The 20,219-nt window shown below is 38.9% G+C and overlaps 1 protein-coding gene across 1 annotated transcript; it reads right to left on the bottom strand.

The window, feature by feature from the left end:
* Positions 1-3,669: 3,669 nt before the first annotated feature.
* Positions 3,670-20,219, bottom strand: KLHL41 (kelch like family member 41). Its single transcript, XM_032880389.1, has 6 exons — positions 19,021-20,219; positions 15,429-15,586; positions 15,198-15,305; positions 10,201-10,386; positions 8,385-8,531; positions 3,670-4,319 (listed from the first exon to the last, which is right to left on the bottom strand). Exons 1-6 carry the CDS (start codon positions 20,128-20,130, stop codon positions 4,208-4,210), a joined length of 1,821 nt encoding a protein of 606 aa, XP_032736280.1. The 5' UTR covers positions 20,131-20,219; the 3' UTR covers positions 3,670-4,207.

The raw sequence follows: 20,219 nt of genomic DNA, 5'->3' as shown, positions 1-20,219 counted from the left end.
GTTGATGGATTTCAAGGTCAGCTGAATACCTATTAAAATAAACAAACAGGGGTGCGTGGGTGGCTCAGCTGGTTAAGCAGCTGCCTTCAGCTCTGGTCATGATCCTGGAGCCCTAGGATCGAGTCCCGCATCAGGCTGCCTGCTCAGCAGGGAGTCTGCTTCTCCCTCTGACTTTTCCCCCTCATGTTCTGTCTCTCTCATTCTCTCTTTCAAATAAATAAATAAAATCTTTTAAAAAACTTAAAAATAAAATTAACATTTTACTTTTTCCAATACTTCTTTACTGTCTGGTTGGGAAATGGTATAAAAATTCTTAATATAAGGAACTTGTAGCTTTTAAGAAACTTAGTTTACAATTCATTCTTTGGGTGCCTAAGTGCCAGGAAGTGTTTTAGATGCTGGGGATTCAGCAGTGAATGTAGCATATATGCTGTGGGTAGAGTCAAGCAAAAGGAATAAAATATATGTGCCATAGATGATATTAGGTGATATGGAGAAAAATTGGGAGGGCAGGGGGTAGGAATATTTTGGGTAGGTATGATTTTGTATGGGGTGATCTGAGGCGGACTCACTAAGGTGATATTTGCATTAAGACTTGAGGAGGTGAGGCTAACTGGCAGAGTATTCCAGGCGAGGGACCAAGATCCTGATGTAGGAATATGCCTGACATATTTGAGAATAACAAGGAATCCCCTGTGGCTGGAGCAGAACAAATGGGAGGTTGAGGGTAGAAGTACATAATACGAGAAAAGGTAACACAGATAACAAATACATAATGCCCAACCTCTTGGCTATAGTGAGTGAGATAAGCAGCGATTGGAAAGTTTCTATAAAGGAATGAATCACTTAGGCTACTCTGTTCAGTGAGATGGGAGAAGACTGCAATGAGACAAGTGTTTAAGCAGGGAAACCCATTAGAAGGTCATTGCAATAACCTGGACAAAAAATGTTGGTTGGTGAGGCACCTGGCTGGTTCAGTCTGTAGAACATGCAGCTCTTGATCTCAGGGTCATGAGTTCAAGCCCCACAATGGGCGTGGAGCCTACTTAAAATAAATTAAAAAATAGGTGGTCGGCTTAGAGTGGTAGCTGTGAAGTAATGAGAAGTGGTCAGATTTTTGTGATGTATTTGGAAGCGGAGGCAACAAAATTTGCTCACTCACTGGAAAAGAAGTATGAGGGAAAGGAGTCAAAGATACTTGTAAGTTTTTGTCTTGAGCAACTAAAAGGATATTAATGCTATTGACTGAGATGGGAAAGTCTACTGGAGGAAGAAATAGGGGGGTGCAGTGGGTGCGAAGATCATGAGTTTGGTTTTAGAAATGTTGAGTTTGTGATGCCTTTTTAAAAATTTTTCTTTTTTTAATTTTCTAAAAGATTTAAAATTTTGTCAGAGTGAGAAAGCGCTCAAGCAGGGGGAGCAGCAGGTAGAGGAAGAAGCAGGCCCCTTGCTTCTGCTTCTTCCGAGCAGGGAGCTCAATGTGGGCCTCAATCCTAGGACCCTGGGATCATGACCTGAGCTGAAGGTAAATGCTTAACTGACTGAGCCACCCAGGCATCCCTGTGATGCCTTTTAAACATCTTAAGTGAGTTACCAAATAGGCATTTTAATGAGTTTGGAGGTGAAGGCAGAGGTCCAGATGTCAGATGCAAATTTGGAAGTTGTCAGCAGTATTTAAAGTCATGAAGGGGCACCTGGATGGCTTAGGGGGTTAAAGCCTCTGCCTTGGGCTTGGGTCATGATCTCAGGGTCCTGGGATCAGCCCCGCATCGGGCTCTCTGCTCAGTGGGGAGCTTGCTTCCTCTTTCTCTCTCCCTGCCTCTCTGCCTACCTGTGATTTCTCTGTCAGATAAATAAATAAAATCTTTAAAAAAATAAAGTTATGAAAGTAGGTGAAATCACTATAATATGATTAGAGGAGAGTGAACAGAGGAGAAGTCTGAGGACTCAGCTCCAGGTGCCCCAATGTGAGGTCAAGGAGAAGAGAATTGAGCAAAGGAGGCTGGGTAGGGATGGCCATTGAGGTAGGAGGGACAGTCATAGGTAGTGATACTTCCTAGAAGCCAGGTCGAGAAAGCATTTCAAGGAGGAGGAGGAGGAGGGGGTGAGCAGTTGTATCAGATGTTGCTGATGGCTCAGGTAAAATGAGGATTGGGAAATGTCCATTAAACTTAGCAACATGAAAATCATTGGTAACCTTGCGAGGAGGAGTTTTGGGGAAGGGCTGTGTGTGGAAATCTGACTGGTTTAATAGAAAGTGGGAGGAGACAGAATTTTTTTTTTTTTTTAATAAATGGAAATAAAGAGATGGGAGTGGGAAATGGACCAATTTTGACCTGATCTTCTCCTACCCATGATGGGGAAATAATGATTTTCTCTTGTTTTACAACACATTTATTCAATAAAATAGTTATTAAAGGCCTACTATGTGATATAACCCCTATCCCTTCTTCCAAGAATGATTTATTTGTGCTGGGCAGAAAACCGTGTAGTAATTATCCTCAGGCCACCTGGTGCGAGTGCAGGTAATTAGCATCTGAAACTTACTGTCTTCTGACTTAATGACCCTCTAAGTTCATTCTGTCCCTAAAGAAGTTGGTAGCCAGAGCACCTTGAGTCTTAAGCATAGCTATAAAACATGGGTCCTGCGTTAAGTTTTGGTCTGTTGATATTTGATTTAGGTTTAGTTGAAGTACCTTGTTTAAAATATCGTTACTTAGCTGGATGCCTGGGTGGCTCGGTGAGTTAAGTGTCCTCCTTTGCTCAGGTCATGATCCCAGGATCCCCTGGGTCCCCCAAAGTAGCCACTATCTTGCTTTTATAGTAAGCACTTCCTCTAACAGTTTTATCATTCAGGTTTGCATCTCTATAGAGACCATAATTTGCACCTCACCCCCTTTAAGTGTGTCTTAGTTTATAAGCATCTCCCACATTCTCTTCCAAAGAGTTATCTGCTGGAAAACCTGTGGAGTTTCCCATCCTCAGGATTTGTGGATTGTATAATGGTGGTATAGTCTAGGGCAGTATTTGTCAATACAGAAAAGTACTCAGGATTCTACATCAGAGATCCAAAGTAAAACTGGGTTTTGTTGGAAGTTCCCATATTTATGGTAGAGACAATAATCCTGTATGAAGACTCATCTTTTCTTCATGAATTGCTTGACAAGTAATAGTGGAACATTCCAAATTAGCTCCAAGTCAGGTTTTTCAGAAAATAAGATGTGTAAGGATAGAAGGCAAACGTATCTGTGGAAGCATCGATGGTTGTGGACAGACTGAGATGTCAACTTAGTGTGTACATTAAGAACGACATATTGAATATGGTGTTTCACATCCCAGAAAATGCAATAATACAGTCACCTTTCTATCAGAAATTAATGAATAGGTAGCTCTTTCATGGAAAATATAGATAAAGCTTAAACCAACAAATACATACCCTCCTCCAGTACACTCACTGGCCCCAACTAATGCCTGGCAATTTAGAGTCAATTCATTTCCTGAGGACAATCCTTAACCCTTCTACCATAGATACTGTAGTTAGGAGCTTGAAGACTGTGGTTTACTGGTGTTTAATTAAAAAAAAATTTAATATGATTTAAATAACAATATACTAGTATCACAAAAGGAATGGAGAAAAAAAGGAAGACCACTTGAATTTGACTACTTAGAGATTTTTTCCCTTCAAATGAGACCCATTTATTACACTTCTTAAAAGGCATTTCCAAAGTTTTCTTATGGCATGTAATCTTTAACATAATGCATAGGATTCTTGTCATATCTTGAAGCACAAGGGAAAGTAATATTTGATACTTTAGACATTAAAAAATGTAGATGTACATATTTCATTCCAATTTCATATATAATAGAAAATGAGTGTAAAGTTACCGTAACAATGCAAGTGAAAGAATTCGTAAACAACCCAAATTTAGAAATCTTTACAGTTGATTGAGACAGAGTAACAAAAGAAATAATCCATTCAACTTAATATTTAATTTCTTACTAGAAAATGGTTTTAAACAATGATCATTACACCTGGGATTTCAGTGACTTGAGGTTATGATGCCCACTGCTAACCTCATGGACAGTAATTTAGTGAATAATTTCTACATGAATCTCTGTGTAGGCTTTTGAAAAACAGAATAAATTAAAGCCCTATTTCCAAACAAAACACATCCCATTCTATTGTATTTTTTTTTCACCTCCCTGTTTATAGTTTAGACAGTTTGAAGAGGTTTAAACGTGTTGCTAGGCAACTAGCTCCTGAAGCATAACGTATTTCCTTCAACATCCCGGCCCATTCTTTTTTATCATCTTCATACCTGATGGAGAAAAAAGAAAAGTAATCAATAAGCAGCTTTTAAATAGCTCTATAGTTTTCCTAGTATTCAGTATACAAATATGGGTTTTTGAGAAAATCCTATTGGCTTTTGTCCAGAGGAGGATGCACCTGACTGGTGGAATACATTCCTCCCCAAATATGCTTTCCCTGAATGAGCGTGTGTCTGAACTCCTGAACCACCGCCATGGTATTTAATCAGGATGCTTAGGCAGCTAAGCCTTTTCTGGGAATCAAAGACTATTCAGAGACTAAGAGTAATCAACAGTTGAAGCCATCAGTTGTTCACCTTTGGACCAATAATGATGGCCAGTCTCTATGAGTCAAGGTCAGTTGACTCTACCTTAAGAGTAAGAACTGGGAAGAACAGGGGTCGCCAGATGCCTTGATTATAATTTCAGTTGTTCCAATATATTTGTGCCCAGCATGCCACCTGACACTAGTGATCACTCCAGAAGAACCCATTTCCCTTCCCCATTAATGTCTTGTGCGAGTACTCCTCTTAGATTTTGCGCTTGATGTTAGGTAAGAACTAACACTAGGTTGTTCCCTGGGGGGAAGAGTCACGGTTATAAAGATACAGGCAACTTGAATTGCTTTGAAATATGTGTGCCTCTACTCTGCCTGGTGCCTGGAATGCCTTCTCTGCATGAGCAATTCCGAAATGCTGCCTTCTCTCTGAAGCCTTTCTTTCCTTCCTCAAGCAGATTTTGTAGTTTCCCTTCATTTCTCACATTGTCCTTTATATAGTATCTATTATAGCAGTTAAAATTCTTTTAATTTTTTCCCCTATATTTATGTTCTCAACAAGCTCAAGGGTACTTGAGGGCAAATAACATCTTACTCCTCTTAGTGTCCTCCCCTTCTCCAGAAGCTATCAATAGTTGACACATAAGAAATACCCCTAAATCATCCTATAATGATGAATAAGATTTAAAGTAATAATTTTTAAAATTGGATAATGCCTATATAAGCTGTGTGGTATCTGACTTAATATCATCAGTGGTCCAAATTTAATCTTAACATTTGCACTGTGCAACAAGTGATTTTTATGCTAGGTAGACAAAAATATTTTACAACTAATAAAGGGAAGAACCTTAATTATCTCTGCAAAATTTGGGGCAACACACTAAAAGATAAGGAATAGTTTTAAATGAGAAAGTGAGCACATTTAAGCAGTAGGAGGGTAAATGAGTCTTAGAAGCATTTGCTTCTTGGCAGTTATATTTTTACTTTCAGCTTGGTCAATCCTAAATAATGGAAAGATTTCAATAAAAAAATTAAGAATGGAAAAAAAAATTTTTTACACATCACACTAAGGCGGTATGTAGGTTTAGAATGTGGTATACAGGTATTACCAATAGTTTTTGTCTCTGAATTTCATCTGCATGTGTGGGTAGATTCACTAGGAAGTTGAGGACAGATGGGCAGCCACCTTTCTGCAGGTGAATTGCTGTCAATGTTAGCACACATGTGAGTCACCTGGAGGGCTTGCTAGAGCACAGTTTGCTGGACTCCTTCCCCAAAGTTTCTGTAGATCTGAGGTAAGGCCTGAGAATTTGCATATTTATCAAGTACCCAGGTGGTGCTGATGCTGCCTTGGGAACCACAACAGATCACTGGTTCTCAAACATGACTTGCACATTTAGAACCCACCTAGAGACATTAAAAATATTGATGCCTGGCTCTCATCCCCAGAGATTGACTTAACTGGTATGGTGTATGGCCTGGGCATGAGCATTTTTTTAAAGTTCCCTAAGGGATTCTAATATGCAGCAAGATTTGAGAATTATTGTTCTAGATTTTATCACCCGAGTGGAAACCCCAGTACCTAAATTTAAAGTTTTACAGCTAAGCAGACAGTGATGAATGTATTCTTGCCTTTCCCCAGTTGGGTGGTTCCCAAACTTGTCTGCACCAGAGGTCTTTTGAAAGTTTCAAAGCCCAGACCATACCCTGGACTGATTAAATCATAGTCAGTGGTGGTAGGACAGAGGTGTCAATACTTCCTGAAGCTCCCTGGGTGAGCCTTGGGAACCACTGTCCTAATCGCAAAATACACCATCATCAGAGAGGATCCCTCTTTCAAGCCTCCCTCAGCAGGGTAAGGGCTACTTTTAGTGGAGATGCTCCCCTTTGCTGCCTACCGCATCCTCCCACTGAAGCAACTTGGCTTTTGGTCACCAGTAGGAAGCAGAGAGGCTCAGATGGGATTCAGCTGACTGATGGCACCATTTCCCAACATCACTGTTTCTCAACCCTGGCTGCCTGGTAGAATCACCTGAGAAGGTTTTAGGACCTGACGGCAGAAATCCTGATATAAATGGCCTGCACAGAAGTCCAAGCACTGGTATATTTTAAAAAACATCCCAGGTGATTTAAATGTGCAGCGAGGGTTAAGAATCACTGCCTATCTCACTGTTGGTATCCATCCCTGTTTTCCAAAAACCCTGACCTTCTTAGCCCTCCCATTATTTCATTCTTTTTTTCCCCTACTGCTTCCAGTCTTTTTCCATCTCAACCTCTTCCTAAATCTAGACTCTTTCTTCCTTGGAAATTTCCACTTTTCTTTCTTCCTCCTTCTTTTTGCGGGGGAGATGAGGAATAGTTTATAGCCCTTAGAGCCATTTTCTTTCTTGCCCTCTCCACAGCTAGCTACTATCACAACACACAAGGAAATGATGTTTGATGTACAAAATAATTGCTTGGGTAAGCCATGGGCCTTTCAGCCTTCCCATTCCCCAGGGAATGAGGCATGTGCTGGGTCAGGTATAGAACCAATAACATACACTTCCCACTCTCAGCCTTGGTGGTATACCTTCACTGATCCCTCTTCCAGAGCGGTCCCTACAAATTTAAATGTGCATGCAAATCACCTGGGACTCTTGTTAAAATGAAGATTCTGATTGAGTGAGTTTAGGGTGGGGCCTGGGATTCTGCATTTCTAAGAGACTCTCAGGAGATGCCATCACTGCTAGTCCATAGGCCATCCCTTGAGGCAGAAATCCTGAAGAATCCAGAATCCAAGGTTCTGGACAATCTGGTCACAGACCAGGGAAAGGCCTCCATCCTTGAGAGTGGGGGCTGGCCTTTAAGCTGAGAGGGAAAGCATGAGTTTGGCAACTTCTGGTTAAGTGTATAGGATGAACTCAGTAATGCTCACCTCAGGAAACTGAGATCTACCTACTATGAATTTTTCTCAGCAAGCACAGTTCCTGGGCTGAAGGCAGCAGGCATCATTTGGCAGACCCATGAGGTGTCCTAATGGTAACCAGATATCTGCATAGTGTATGCCCTGCCCAACTACGTGACTCTCTATGCATGACACAATCTACCTGTCTCCCAAGACTTCTTGTATACACCCGTTCTCCAGGGGGTGTTCACAGCATCAGAAACTATGGTAGAATTCTCCACCCCACACATGCTGTATAAATACTACCTTAGTTTTAAGCCTAACTTAAAATACTCAAATGAGTAAGAACTGCAAGTGTCGTACTTGGGACATCTGACCAGCTCCTATCTGACCGGTAAAATGGATCGCTACTTTTCACTTTTTCTTTTTAAGTAGCTTTTGTAACTGAATCCTCAAAAACTGGAAAACCATTTACATTAGATTCAAAAGAGAATTAATGAATTCACGGAAACTCAAGAAGTTATGTGTTTCTTCAGAACTCTGTTTTCTGAGGATATCAAGTACTCATTGGTAGAAAGGGTTGGAAGTAGCCTTTGCTCTGCTAGATGCCTAGAGCAGTACACTTTTACAGCCAGAATGGAGCTCACGGGATCACCAGTCCAACTCTCATTTTCCCGATTCACAGGCCCAGAAGACTCCTTCCCCAGGCACAATTAGAAGCAGTACTTGATGCTCAAGTAAGTGGCACGTGCAGAAGTCCAGTTAGGTTCGAAAAGTGTTTAGTCTACTACCAAGAAGAAGCATCCATGTTGGGAAAATCTGGCCTACTCTTTACTGCAAAATTGTTTGTCTTATCTGTTATCAGTTATTTGATTTGCTATTTAGTCCTGAAAACTGGGAGTCAAAAAAACTTACTTCCATATGTCATTGACTTCAGTGGGGGCAAACTCTTTGGACTCCAGTTGAATCATGGCAAAACCACCGATGGCATATAGGGATCCAGCCAGGCCGACCAAACTGATGGAACTTCTTTCTTGGGGAAATTCAGTCATTACTTCCCATCTAGGAATTTTTGAAAATAGAGTCAATGTAAAACCTAAGGAAATGTCACATGTATTTACTGAACAATTATATAAAAATTTAATTTAAAAATTCAAGTAGCAAAGGCATCTACAACTAGAAGATTAAGTTTGTTACTGAAAAATATTGACATATTCCTTTATTGGAAAGATGTAACCAGATTAACTATAAAGCTCTCAATATGTCAATCCCAGAATATTTCCTTCATCAGTTCGCATGTTCAGCAATGGTGATATAAACAGTGGGCGTTTTGTGGCAGTTCTAGGCCTCCTAGGTCCTACGGTGTTGGAATTCATTTGAATGCTAATAACACATTTTTAGAAACTCTGATTTCGATCATTTCTCAAGAAATCTTCAAATCCTTTGCAATAAAGGCATGTGACTAACTTTATATTATCCTAGTTTAGAAACTAGGGTTGGTAATTTTCTTTTTGATGACTTATACTACATCTTTTTAAATAAAGGATTTAAGGGGACTTTTTAATGTTAACAGCCATATGAAATAGGACACATAACTATAAAATCAATCAAATCAGTTGGCAGGATCAAGAATCTAGAATGAGTTAATAATTTTGAAATTCTCTATTTGATTACTCTGGCATTAAAAGTGGACCTTTACTCTAAAGATATTATCTGTTTTTCTAACTATAAAAATAGTATATGTACATTGGAGAAAATCTGGAAATATAGAAAGGTATAGAAGAAAACAACTATCACCCATAATCATAGCCTCCAGCGTAATCGTAAGGAACATTTTAGTGTAATTTTGTTATTTCTCAAAAAGCATACAAATTTAAATATAAACTTCTATACACACATATGAAAAAAACTAAGAGCATAGAGTATTTACAATTCTGTGAGTTGCTTTTTAACTTCTTATGAGTGTTTACTCATAATACACAGTTTTCAAAAAAGATGATTTTTCACGATAATTTAAATCCTCTCCCATAAAAATTCCTTGGTGATTTTCAGATACTAACGTCTATTTTGTAATCAGACATTACATGGTTCCTTAAAAAAGTAATGACGGTACTCTAATTTTTTCTTCATTGCTAAACTAGGAGTATAAAAACTATATACTTATCCAGATGAGTGAGCTCAAAAATTTGAAAAAGACTAATTTTACACAAAGAATATCTGTCAAATATCTTTTCACATTAACTTTAAGGCAGTAAAATCTTATATATGAACATTTTAAGAAAATTATAAAGAGCGTTAAAAAAATTTCTGAAGCATTCATACTTTACAAACATCACAAGCTAAGTGGAGGTCTTTCCGTCCTTACACAAACCACATATTTCAAATCAAATAACCATATGGAGATATGTATATCCATCCACATGCATCTGATTATTCATTAGCATTACCTTTGCAAGACTAAACTCACAAAGTTAAGTTAATAAAAAGGATAAATGGAACATTCTGGCATTAACTTGAGGTTTATGTATTCCAAATTGCAAACCCACTTAATGCATCAGAATGTTAGGCATTTCACACCCAGTACCAGCAGAAGAAACCCAGATCCAGATGTTTCCTTTTAATCCTTGCCTCCCTGCCTTCCTCTCCCCATGCCCTAATTAGAAAGTTTAATTTTCATCCAAAGTTGGAAAGTAGAGTGATTAATATGCTGTAGTAAGATACAGCAACTCACTTATTGGTTGTGAGGTCAAAAGCTTCCACTGAAGCTGAAAGACCATCTTCAGTGACACCTCCCGCAATCACAATTTTGCCTTTATGCACTGCCACTCCGAACATGGAACGCGGGATTTTCATTGGAGCCAGATCCTTCCAGTCTCCTTTTTTGGGGTTGTAGATAAACACCCTGTTTGTACACTTTCTGTAAACATAAAAGACAACAAAATGGTCCTTTTAAAAACTTCCTTTTCTGAAGGAAGCAATTTCACTAATCATTTAGCTTTGCTTTCCATCTGAAATACATAAAACATAATTAGAAAAACTCAAAGTATTCTTAATCTGAATATATGACAATTCCAAATGTGGGGAACTTAATTATACTACTGGAAGGTAGGGTAACTTTCCTTTTGGCAACTGCCCAGAGTAGATTTTAATCCTTTCCGTTGCTAAATTCAGTGGAAGACAGGAATAGAACTAAACAAAATTCATAAATCTTTTACTGTGCTAAGTAATAAAAAAGTTAAGTTGATCTTATTATTTGAATCTCCTAGGAATGGATCAGTTAATTTCAAAAATTAGGTATGGAAGTACCTATTTTAAATTTAATATGATGGCTCAATTCATTTTAGTATATCATTAATACACCAATGCATTTTTAAGAAATCTGGGACTATAGGCAACCAGTCATGGGAGTAGATGAGTAATGAGAACAGTTTTATACGCTAAATGCTACCAAGAAAACCTATACTTATCTGAGTTAGTATCTTCCTTAAAGTTATCCATAATTTACTGATGGGAGTTCAAAATGCGAAATAATAACTGATTAGCTGGATATATTTGTGCATTTTTTGTTTTGTTTTTGCTTTAAAAAAGATTTTATTTATTCATTTGAGAGAGAGAGAGAGTGTGTGTGTGTGTGTACACGTGCACAAACGCGGAGTTGGGGGGCAGGGGCAGGAGGAGAAGGAGAGGGAGAGGCAGATTTTTCGCTGAGCAGGGAGCCTAACTCAGGGCTCGATCCCAGGACCTGGAGAAGATGACCTGAGCCAAAGGCAGATGCTTAACCATCTGAACCACCCAGGCGTCCCTGTTTTTACTTTTTTTTTTTAAAAATATATATTTTATATATATTGTTTTAAAGATTTTATTTATTTGACAGAGAGAGACACAGCGGGAGAGGGAACACAAGCAGGCGGAGTGGAAGAGGGAGAAGCCGGCTTGCAGCTGAGCAGGGAGCCTGATGCGGGGCTCCATCCCAGGACCCTGGGATCACGACTTGAGTGGAAGGCAGACACTGAATGACTGAGCCACCAGGGCGCCCCTGTTTTCACTTTTTTAAAGTACGCTTTATGCCCAGTGCAGCTTGAACTCACAACCCCAAGATCAAGAATCACATGCTCAGGGGCGCCTGGGTGGCTTAGTGGGTTGAACCTCTGCCTTCAGCTCAGCAGAGAGCCTGCTTTCTCCTCTCTCTCTGCCTGCCTGTCTGCCTACTTGTGATCTCTGTCTGTCAAATAAATAAATAAAATCTTTAAAAAAGAAAAAAAAAAAGAATCACATGCTCTACCAACTGAGCCAGCCGGGCACCCCTGAATGTATTTGGTAAAGTCAAAAAGCAAACAAACAAAATCCCCAACTTTTTGTGAGGACTTCTTTTCTTTAGTCTTATGAAAAACCATGTATTCAGAGTAGAAGAACTTCTGCTAGTATTTGACTATAAGTATTACTTTAAAACTTCTTGACAAGGGCATGATTACAAAATCATGTTCTTCAAATCCAGTGGTTTAACTAGTGTGATTCAGTGCTTACTTTTAGATAATGACTCATTTCAAATTTCTTGACTTTGGCATTCGTCAAGCAATGTTGTCTTGGTTAATCATATTCTCAAGATTAATATATTCTTACTGACAAGACCTGTATGCTTTCACTGACATATCAATTTCCTAGTTACTAATACCACTTGAAGGAAACAATTCAAATCATTTGGCAGGGTCACTACATTTCCAAAGTCAGAACACACTGCTTAATACACATTTTCCATGCCATTTAGTCAGGAAAAATACCCAAAATAAGATTTTGCACTAAGTTTGTAATATGGCTTTCCTTTAAATATTTATTTGATGGGAATAGCTTAGATTAAGGAAAATATAAAAATTTCAGTATATGTTATCTTTGAACAGGATAGACTGTGTAAAAGCCCTTTTTAAAATAGTCATTTATTTTTACTTTATTTTTTAAATTGATATATAATTGACATACCATATCATATTCATTTCAGGTGTGTATCACAGGGATTTGATATTTTTATACATTATGAAATGATCCCCCATGGTGAGTCTAGGTACCATACAAAGTTATTACAATATTATCCATCCATCCTCAACCCTCACTCTGGTAACCACCAGTTTGTTTCCTGTATCCATGAGTCTGTTTCTGTTTTGCTTTTTCTTTTTCTTTTTTTTTTTTAGGTTCCCACTGCTTTTTTTTTTTTTTAAAGATTTTATTTATTTATTTGACAGACAGAGATCACAAGTAGGCAGGCAGGAAGAGAGAGAGAGGAGGAAGCAGGCTCCCCATGGAGCAGAGAGCCCGATGTGGGGCTGGATCCCAGAACCCTGGGATCATGACCTGAGCCGAAGGCAGAGGCTTTAACCCACTGAACCACCCAGGTGCCCCAGGTTCCCACTGCTTTTTAAAATCACGTTTTTTGGGGTGCCTGGGGGGCTCAGTTTTAAGTATCTGCCTTTGGCTCAGGTCAGGATTTGGGGGTCTCAGGATGAGTCCGACGTTGGGCTCCCTGTTTAGCGGGGAGCCAGCTTTTTTCTCTCCCACTCCCCCTGCTTGTGTTCCTACTCTTGCTGTCTCTCTGTCAAATAAATAAATAAAATCTTTTAAAAAAATCATATTTCCTCTGTTATATATCTTTTTAATTTAATAATGACCATTAATTATTCACTAAGAATATAGAGGTCTTTATTCCTAGCACATTTCCATATTTCCATATTTTACTCTCCTTTCCTGCTTTGTCCATTTAATTCTTAATTCTGGTTCCCTTTAGAAGATTGACATCTTTATTTATTAAGCAATCTGGGCAAAAGCCAAATTAGGCAGAGTTTTCAGGGTCAAGAAATTAATTCTTACTATTTAAACTGAAAATCTTCATTTTACCAGATGGGTTACTCATTTAATTAACTGATTCCTAGAGCACTCTGAACTCACTTCTCCCCTTGAGTTACAAAATCTTTTTCCTAACGAACTATCCCTTGAGAAGTGCCTAGAAATCAAGTTCTATGATTTTCATCCTGTTTTTCTCACAAGACACTGGACACTAGTGGGTGAACCAGGTGCAATAGTTCTGTTTGATCAGTGCCTCTTTGTGACCTGTTGTTAAATGTTTTTAATATGCCCTCTGTCCAGGAATAAGTCAGTGAAACATTGCTTAGGAAACAACTGCACTCTTTTCAGTCCCCATGCTTTTCAGTTTCAAACTCATCTATCTAAATTCTCTTTTATGAATGGAAAGGACAAATCTGTAGTATTTTTATATACTATCCCTTTAGCACTTATATTTTAAGTGTTACATTACAGAGGTAGACTTAATTTTTATTTAGTTATGGTCAAAAGAATAAGAAAGCCCACTGTTGTTTTTTTTTTTTTAATGATTTATCAATTTATTTTAGAGAGGGAGGGAGAGTGCAAAAGCACAAGTGGGAGGGGCAGAAGGAGAGGGAGAGACAATCTCAAGCAGACTGCACCTAGTGGGGAGCCCAATTTGGGGAGGCCAACTAGGGGTACACCACTAGGGACTTGATCTCAGGACCTGGAGATCACAACCTAAGTCAAAACCAAGAGTCCAAGGGTTAATCTACTGTGCCATCTAGGTGCCCGCAAAGCCTATTGGTTTTAATGTAGTAAGATATAATTAAAAATTAGCCCTGGGTGCCTGGGTGGCTCAGTGGGTTAAAGCCTCTGCCTTCGGCTCGGGTCATGATCCCAGGATCCTGGGATCAAGCCCCGCATCGGGCTCTCTGCTCAGTGGGGAGCCTACTTCCTCCTCTCTCTCTGCCTGCCTCTCTGCCTACTTGTGATCTCTGTCTGTCAAATAAATAAATAAAATCTTTAAAAAAAATTATCCCAATTAAAGACTTGATTATGCTCCTAAATGCTGCTTTTTCACTGTAAGAATGCTTATGATGGCAATATCATGCTAGTTCCTAGCAATATGCTGGAATCTACAAGTTTACTTAAACAACTTAAAAAAAAAAGATTTTATTTATTTTAGAGAAAGAGAGAGGGGGAGGGGCAGAAGGAGGAGGAGAGAATTTCAAGCAGGGTCTCTGCTGAGCATGGAGCCCAATGCAGGGGTCCCTCTCACAACCCTGAGATCATGACCTGAACCGAAATCAAGGGTCAGACGCTTCTCCAACTGAGCCCACCCAGGTGCCCCAGGTTAACAATTTTCAATTTTATTTAAATTGCCCTCCAGTTTCCCTTAGAAATCATTTATAATATCCTCTAATAGCTTTTCAAAATTTTGTTTTGAAACTTTAACTTCCAAAATATCACAGATGAGAACCAAGTCCCATTTCAGTATATAGGTTCAAATGAAAGGAGTTAAGAGCTCTTGCAATAAAAATCATTTGGAGGGGCGCCTGGCTGGTTCAGTCAACAGAACATGCAACTCTTGATTTCAGGGTTGTGAGTTCAAGCCCCACACTGGGGCTAGAGCTTACTTTTTAAAAAACTCAAAGTTTAAGGGGGCACCTGGGTGGCTCAGTGGGTTGGGCCTCTGCCTTCGGCTCGGGTCGCGATCCCAGAGTGCTGGGATCGAGCCCCGCATCGGGCTCTCTGCTCAGCGGGGGGCCTGCTTCCCTTCCTCTCTCTCTGCCTGCCTCTCTGCCTGCTTGTGATCTCTCTCTCTGTCAAATAAAAAAAAAAAAACAAACTTTAAAACTCAAAGTTTAAAAAAAAATCATTTGGATGTAAACCATAAGGAGATTTTAGGGTACTTACTTGTCATCTGTCTTTCCTCCTAGACAATATATCATCCCCTTATGTGAAATCACACTGTGGCCATAGACTTTGATAGGCAGTTTTTTAACTTCATTCCACTTTGCAGCCCTGCAATGAAAAGATGGTAGAACTTCTGTGCTTTCAGTTAATGCCAGGGTGTAAGGTTACGAATATGTAATAGGTACTTGTATACCCAAATGCTTAGGAAACAGGAACGTCATGTCAACTTACACGGGATCATAGCATAATACTGAATCCAGCGAAGCCTCTGTTTGAAGGTCCTTGCCTGCCACTACATAGATTTTTTCATCTACCTCTCCCAGACCAAAGAGACACCTGGCTGAAGGCAGAGGTGGAAGTCCAACCCACTCAGATGCTATGTTATCAAGCTGAAAGAAAAACATATGAGGCATTGTGGAACTTGTTAGAAAAAAGTTACAGTTGCACCAAGCAATATGCTATATTTTACATGTTGTGTTGCATGCATTGACATAGTCAAAGATGTTGCAGGTAAAATAAAGCTGCAATCCAAAAGTATCATATTTTACCTCTGGAATACCAGGAAAAATGAGAATACCTACTTGGCTTACTTAAAATGCCAAAATCTGCAGAAAGGAGGGAGAGAATAGAGTCACTAGTGATCGGTTAGAACTGTGAGGTTCCTTGTCAAAGTTTCTTCCCATGTTGCCTTCTTCAGGTTCAAAAAAGACATCATAATACTTTTAGGGCATTGAGGAAAGAGAGGTTGTCACTGTAGGGAGGGCCACAGTATGTGAGTGACCCCAGAATGCTATATTTAACACACTCCCCAAGCCGGCACCCAGGACAGCTGGACCTGTCGCTCAGTCCACAGACAACTGGGACGTTAGGCAACATCTTTTTTCTAGTCTTCAGAATTGTTTAGGTTCTCTCTGTTTCACTTTATTTCTTCTGACATAGGCAGGTATTAACAGCTATAACCTCCAACCCTTTCATTGGAAGTCATTTGAAATACCCTTGTCTCTATTAAAAAAAAAAAATCTATTAGTAATAGAAGCAACTTTCCTGTTTTTGCGACTGCCACTTCTGCAAGCCTAAGCCAGATCTCGAAGTGCCCATGCTCTCATGGGTCATTCTGGTATGGCTGGCATTGGTTTCAGCACTTACTATTGGTCATTTATAAGATTTTCCAGTTTGCATTTAAGGACACCAAGGCATGAGAACACATCTTCACGAGGGAATGCAGTTACAGATTGTTCTCTGTTGTGCTACTTCTGTGTAGCTGAAGAAAAAGGAATAAACCCCAGAATAATTGGATACCAAGAGCAGGTGCAGATATTAAAGGCTGCAGGCCAGGGAGGGATCTCTGTAGAAGTCTGTATATATCTTGCCTCATAACTCCGGTTAAAGTAAAGCACTAATTAAGACTACACATGATGAGCAGTTTATTCCTCACATATATATTGTTAGCTCAGCAGTCACGAATTTTAACATCTAGATAGTGAGCTCTAATGTTTTCCTTCTTGAAAACAAATCCTTTGATCAAGAAAGTGGTGTGTGCTCCAGTAGAAATAATGAACATTTATGAAGTTTGGCTCTGTGACAGGTTTTGTACTAAATGCTCACAGAGCTTTTAAGTGATATTCAAATAGAAGCTATATAAATCTACTGTTTTCTAAATGGGAACAGTAGCTGCTGTAATCCCAGACTGGAGGGTGTACTGCTCACGTTGGACAGTACCGCCTACAGCCCCACACGACCCCCAGTTATGGCACTTACTACAGCAAATGTAATAGGAGACTGCCTACCAGGCACTTTCATAGATGAGCTGTCAAGCTATTTAACCTCTCTGGCTCTAGTTTCCGATCAAAGTTTGGACCTGGAGTACTTTAAGATGGGGTGCTATTCAAAGATTTGATGAATCTACTAATTCTAAGGAAAAAAAAAATCCCCTCTCTTACCCAGGTAAAGAATTCTCATCATTTATTTATAATATACAATCGAAGATCATACTACTCCTAACTTAAGCCATTTTAAACAGATGTGACCAAGAAGAAAAATACAATATAAAACCTGATATTCTCATACGTGCTTTTTCTTGTGAGTCAAAAATAACCCTTTTTATAGTCAGGTGTTTTATCCTGGTACTTTGTTGCACTATTTGTGCCTTTTAAAAGGAGCAAGGCATGCGCAATGACAGGAAGTCGATCTTTTCAACTTTGTGTGACTTTTTATAACTATAAAGAACATCAAATAGGTTTCTTGAAAGGGAAATGAGAAGCTGTGCCAATAAAAGTAAGAAGAGTAACACGATGGAAGAGAATAAAGACTATACGTATTTCTTGAATCTATGATTTCTAGGTACCTGTTCATCTGTATTTTTTTTGTTTGTTTTTGTTCATCTGTGTTTTGATGGCATTTTTACTTCCTAGATATAATTATTACCTTTTAAATAGAATTTAGCTTTTCTGAAATTTCAGTGAATTTAAAATTAGGGCTTAGGAAATTTTCTGGCATGCATTCAAATACTTATGATTATGGCTTCGATTATATTTTTATATTTTGTAGTTAACACTTTTTGACAGAACTTTGAAAATTAAGAATCGTGATTAACGTGTATTATTAGATTTTTCAAGATTAGAAAAAGCTGGTTGAAAGTAGTATTTTGTGAATGCATAGCATGTCACACACTCTGAGAGCTCACAGTGACTATGACATTCTACACTTATCTTTGGCCTTTCCAACTCAAGTGCCCATAAACCTCAGGCTCTGGGAAGCTATGACCTAAACAAACTCTTCTGAGCTAGCTGTAAGCTACAAAGTACTGGTATTGGCATTATTCAAGATAAAAGTTAAGCCACTGATTCCTTCATAAATTGATGAAAAGATATCATGTTGATAATATGAAATAAACTCCCTTCAAATAAACCACAAAGAATCTATTAGTTTGGAGGATTTGTTTTCCTGGATACTTCTGGGGTTTCACAAAACAGATTAACTTGTAATAATGTCTAAGTACAACTCTGATCCAAATACATGTGGTCACTTGTCATAAATAAAAATTAATGGGGCACCTGGGTGTTTCAGTCTGTTAAGCATCCGAGTCTTGATATCAACTCAGGTCTTGATCTCAGAGTTGTGAGTTCAAGCCCAGTGTTAGGCTCCATACTAGGTATGGAGCCTACTTAAAAAAATTATCGTAAATAAAAATTTCTAAATATAATTAATGAATTCAAGTTAGTCACACTGGTGTAGATACTTTTTCCCCAAAAGTAACCCAAAGTGTGTAAATTAAGTACGTAAATTCTCTTGATTTACAATAAAATTATATTTTAGTCAGTAAACATAAATAACAGATAAAATGCTACCTTTAAGAACTTCAGATCAGTTCAAGAAAACCTGGAAAAAGGCTGAAAATCTGATAATTATCATTTTTGTAATGTGTAAAGTACTAAGTCTTAGGTTCCCTAAGTCATAACCTAACCTATTTTTTCAGAAGAGATACAAGAATAAATTTAAGTTTTACTAAAACACTGGGTTTTGAGAAAGCATAGTCGTGATCAGCGAAAAACTTGACATTTTGGTAAGAGTATAAAGAAAATCTTGAGTCATCACTTAGATATTAATTAGGGCCTCATTCTTCACCAAACTTTTTCTTAAATATTGACAAGCCATTAAATTAACTGATTTAAATATTTCTGTCGAAGTAGCAAAAGTGCAAGGGACTGGAATAGGACATCAAGCAGGATAGAACACAAGCAGCCTGAATAATTCACACATCAGCTAACAGAATGGTAAATAACAGTTTCCTTTATGCCTCTACTTTTATAAAAATAGCGCTTACCTGGAAGAAGTAAGACTGTAGAGGCTGATCTTTATTTTCTTCATCCACATATAGTCCTCCTACCACATATACCTGATTTTGTTGGGTAACAATGCTAGAATGATTTCTGGGAATCTGCTCAGCCAGTGCAGTAAGGTAGCACTCATTTTCTGTGGGATCATAAGCCACTGCAGCTGTGTCATTAACCAAAAGGATGAGGTCTTTGACAAACATCCCATGCCTGGGAATGTCATTCAGGTAACCAGGAAGTAAGTCTTCATCACCAACATCACCATTCACCTCACCAGCCCCAGCCTTCTCTGCATTTTTGCTAGGTTCTGGGAGTTTGCCTGTGAAGGCATCTTTGAGAACTTTGATTTTTTTCTGGAGTTCCGGGTTGCTTTTAATTATATCATCTTTCTCAACATGATCTTTAAAATATTTTTCTGTCATAAGGCGAAAACGAATACAATCAAACACTTCGCTAAGGTTCTTAACCCTGTTTTCTTTGTCCGTTCGCACCCATTTCATCACTGCCTCAAATACTGCTTCTTCCTTTTCTACATTTAGGCTGTCATTTGAAATTACTGAGATCAGTTCCTGTGGAGATAGCTGCATAAAGTCCTCTTCCTTGCAAATCTGTACAAAGCGATCAGACACAAATTCACGGGCAGAGATGGCGAGTCTTGGGCAGTCGAGAAGAAGTCCTAACCTTAAGATGGCTAGACAGTTACCAGGAGCAAGTCTCTTCTGAAGATAAGAAACACAGACAGTGAACACGGAAGGGATCTGAAAGCGGCTGGCCAGGGCAAAAATATCCTGCACGTTTCCATCGTTGAGGTCGATACTGGCAGAGTATAGGTACTTGATGATCAAATCCAGCACAGCAGGATCTACATTATCTAACACTACTTCCTTTTTTTTCCCCTCATCAATTTCAGATAAAAAATACTCACGGAAGTAAGGACTACAAGCTGACAAAATCAATCTGTGGCAAGGAAGACTTTTGTCACCTGCTTTTAGGGTGCAATCGATGAATTTTTTTTCTTCCAGGAGATCTTTCAGACCGTCCTGAAGAAGGGTGGATTGGTAAAGCCGCAGTTCCTCTGTGAGTTCCCGCTGAGAATCCATTTTGTGAGTAACCTGGGTAAGGAAGGGGACACTGAAGGCCTTAGCTCCTTGCAGCACACAGGTCTAGCTGTAAAAAGGCAGATCGGTGT

The sequence above is a fragment of the Lontra canadensis genome, unplaced genomic scaffold, assembly GCF_010015895.1.
Source record: "Lontra canadensis isolate GAN:19392208 unplaced genomic scaffold, GSC_riverotter_1.0 scaffold69, whole genome shotgun sequence".
NCBI classification, from domain to species: Eukaryota; Metazoa; Chordata; class Mammalia; order Carnivora; family Mustelidae; genus Lontra; species Lontra canadensis.
Note: the sequence above shows the minus strand (reverse complement) of the source record. Positions and strands in the feature narration are given on the sequence as shown.

Bases quoted from the DNA above. Each gene is read 5' to 3' on its own strand.
- KLHL41 (XM_032880389.1), bottom strand. From the start codon at position 20,130: ATGGATTCTCAGCGGGAACTCACAGAGGAACTGCGGCTTTACCAATCC. The intron at 10,387-15,197 runs GTAAGTACCCTA...TTATGTTTACAG, and splicing joins GGAGGAAAGACAGATGACAA to AAAGTGTACAAACAGGGTGT. The intron at 8,532-10,200 runs GTGAGTTGCTGT...AAAAATTCCTAG, and splicing joins TTTGACCTCACAACCAATAA to ATGGGAAGTAATGACTGAAT.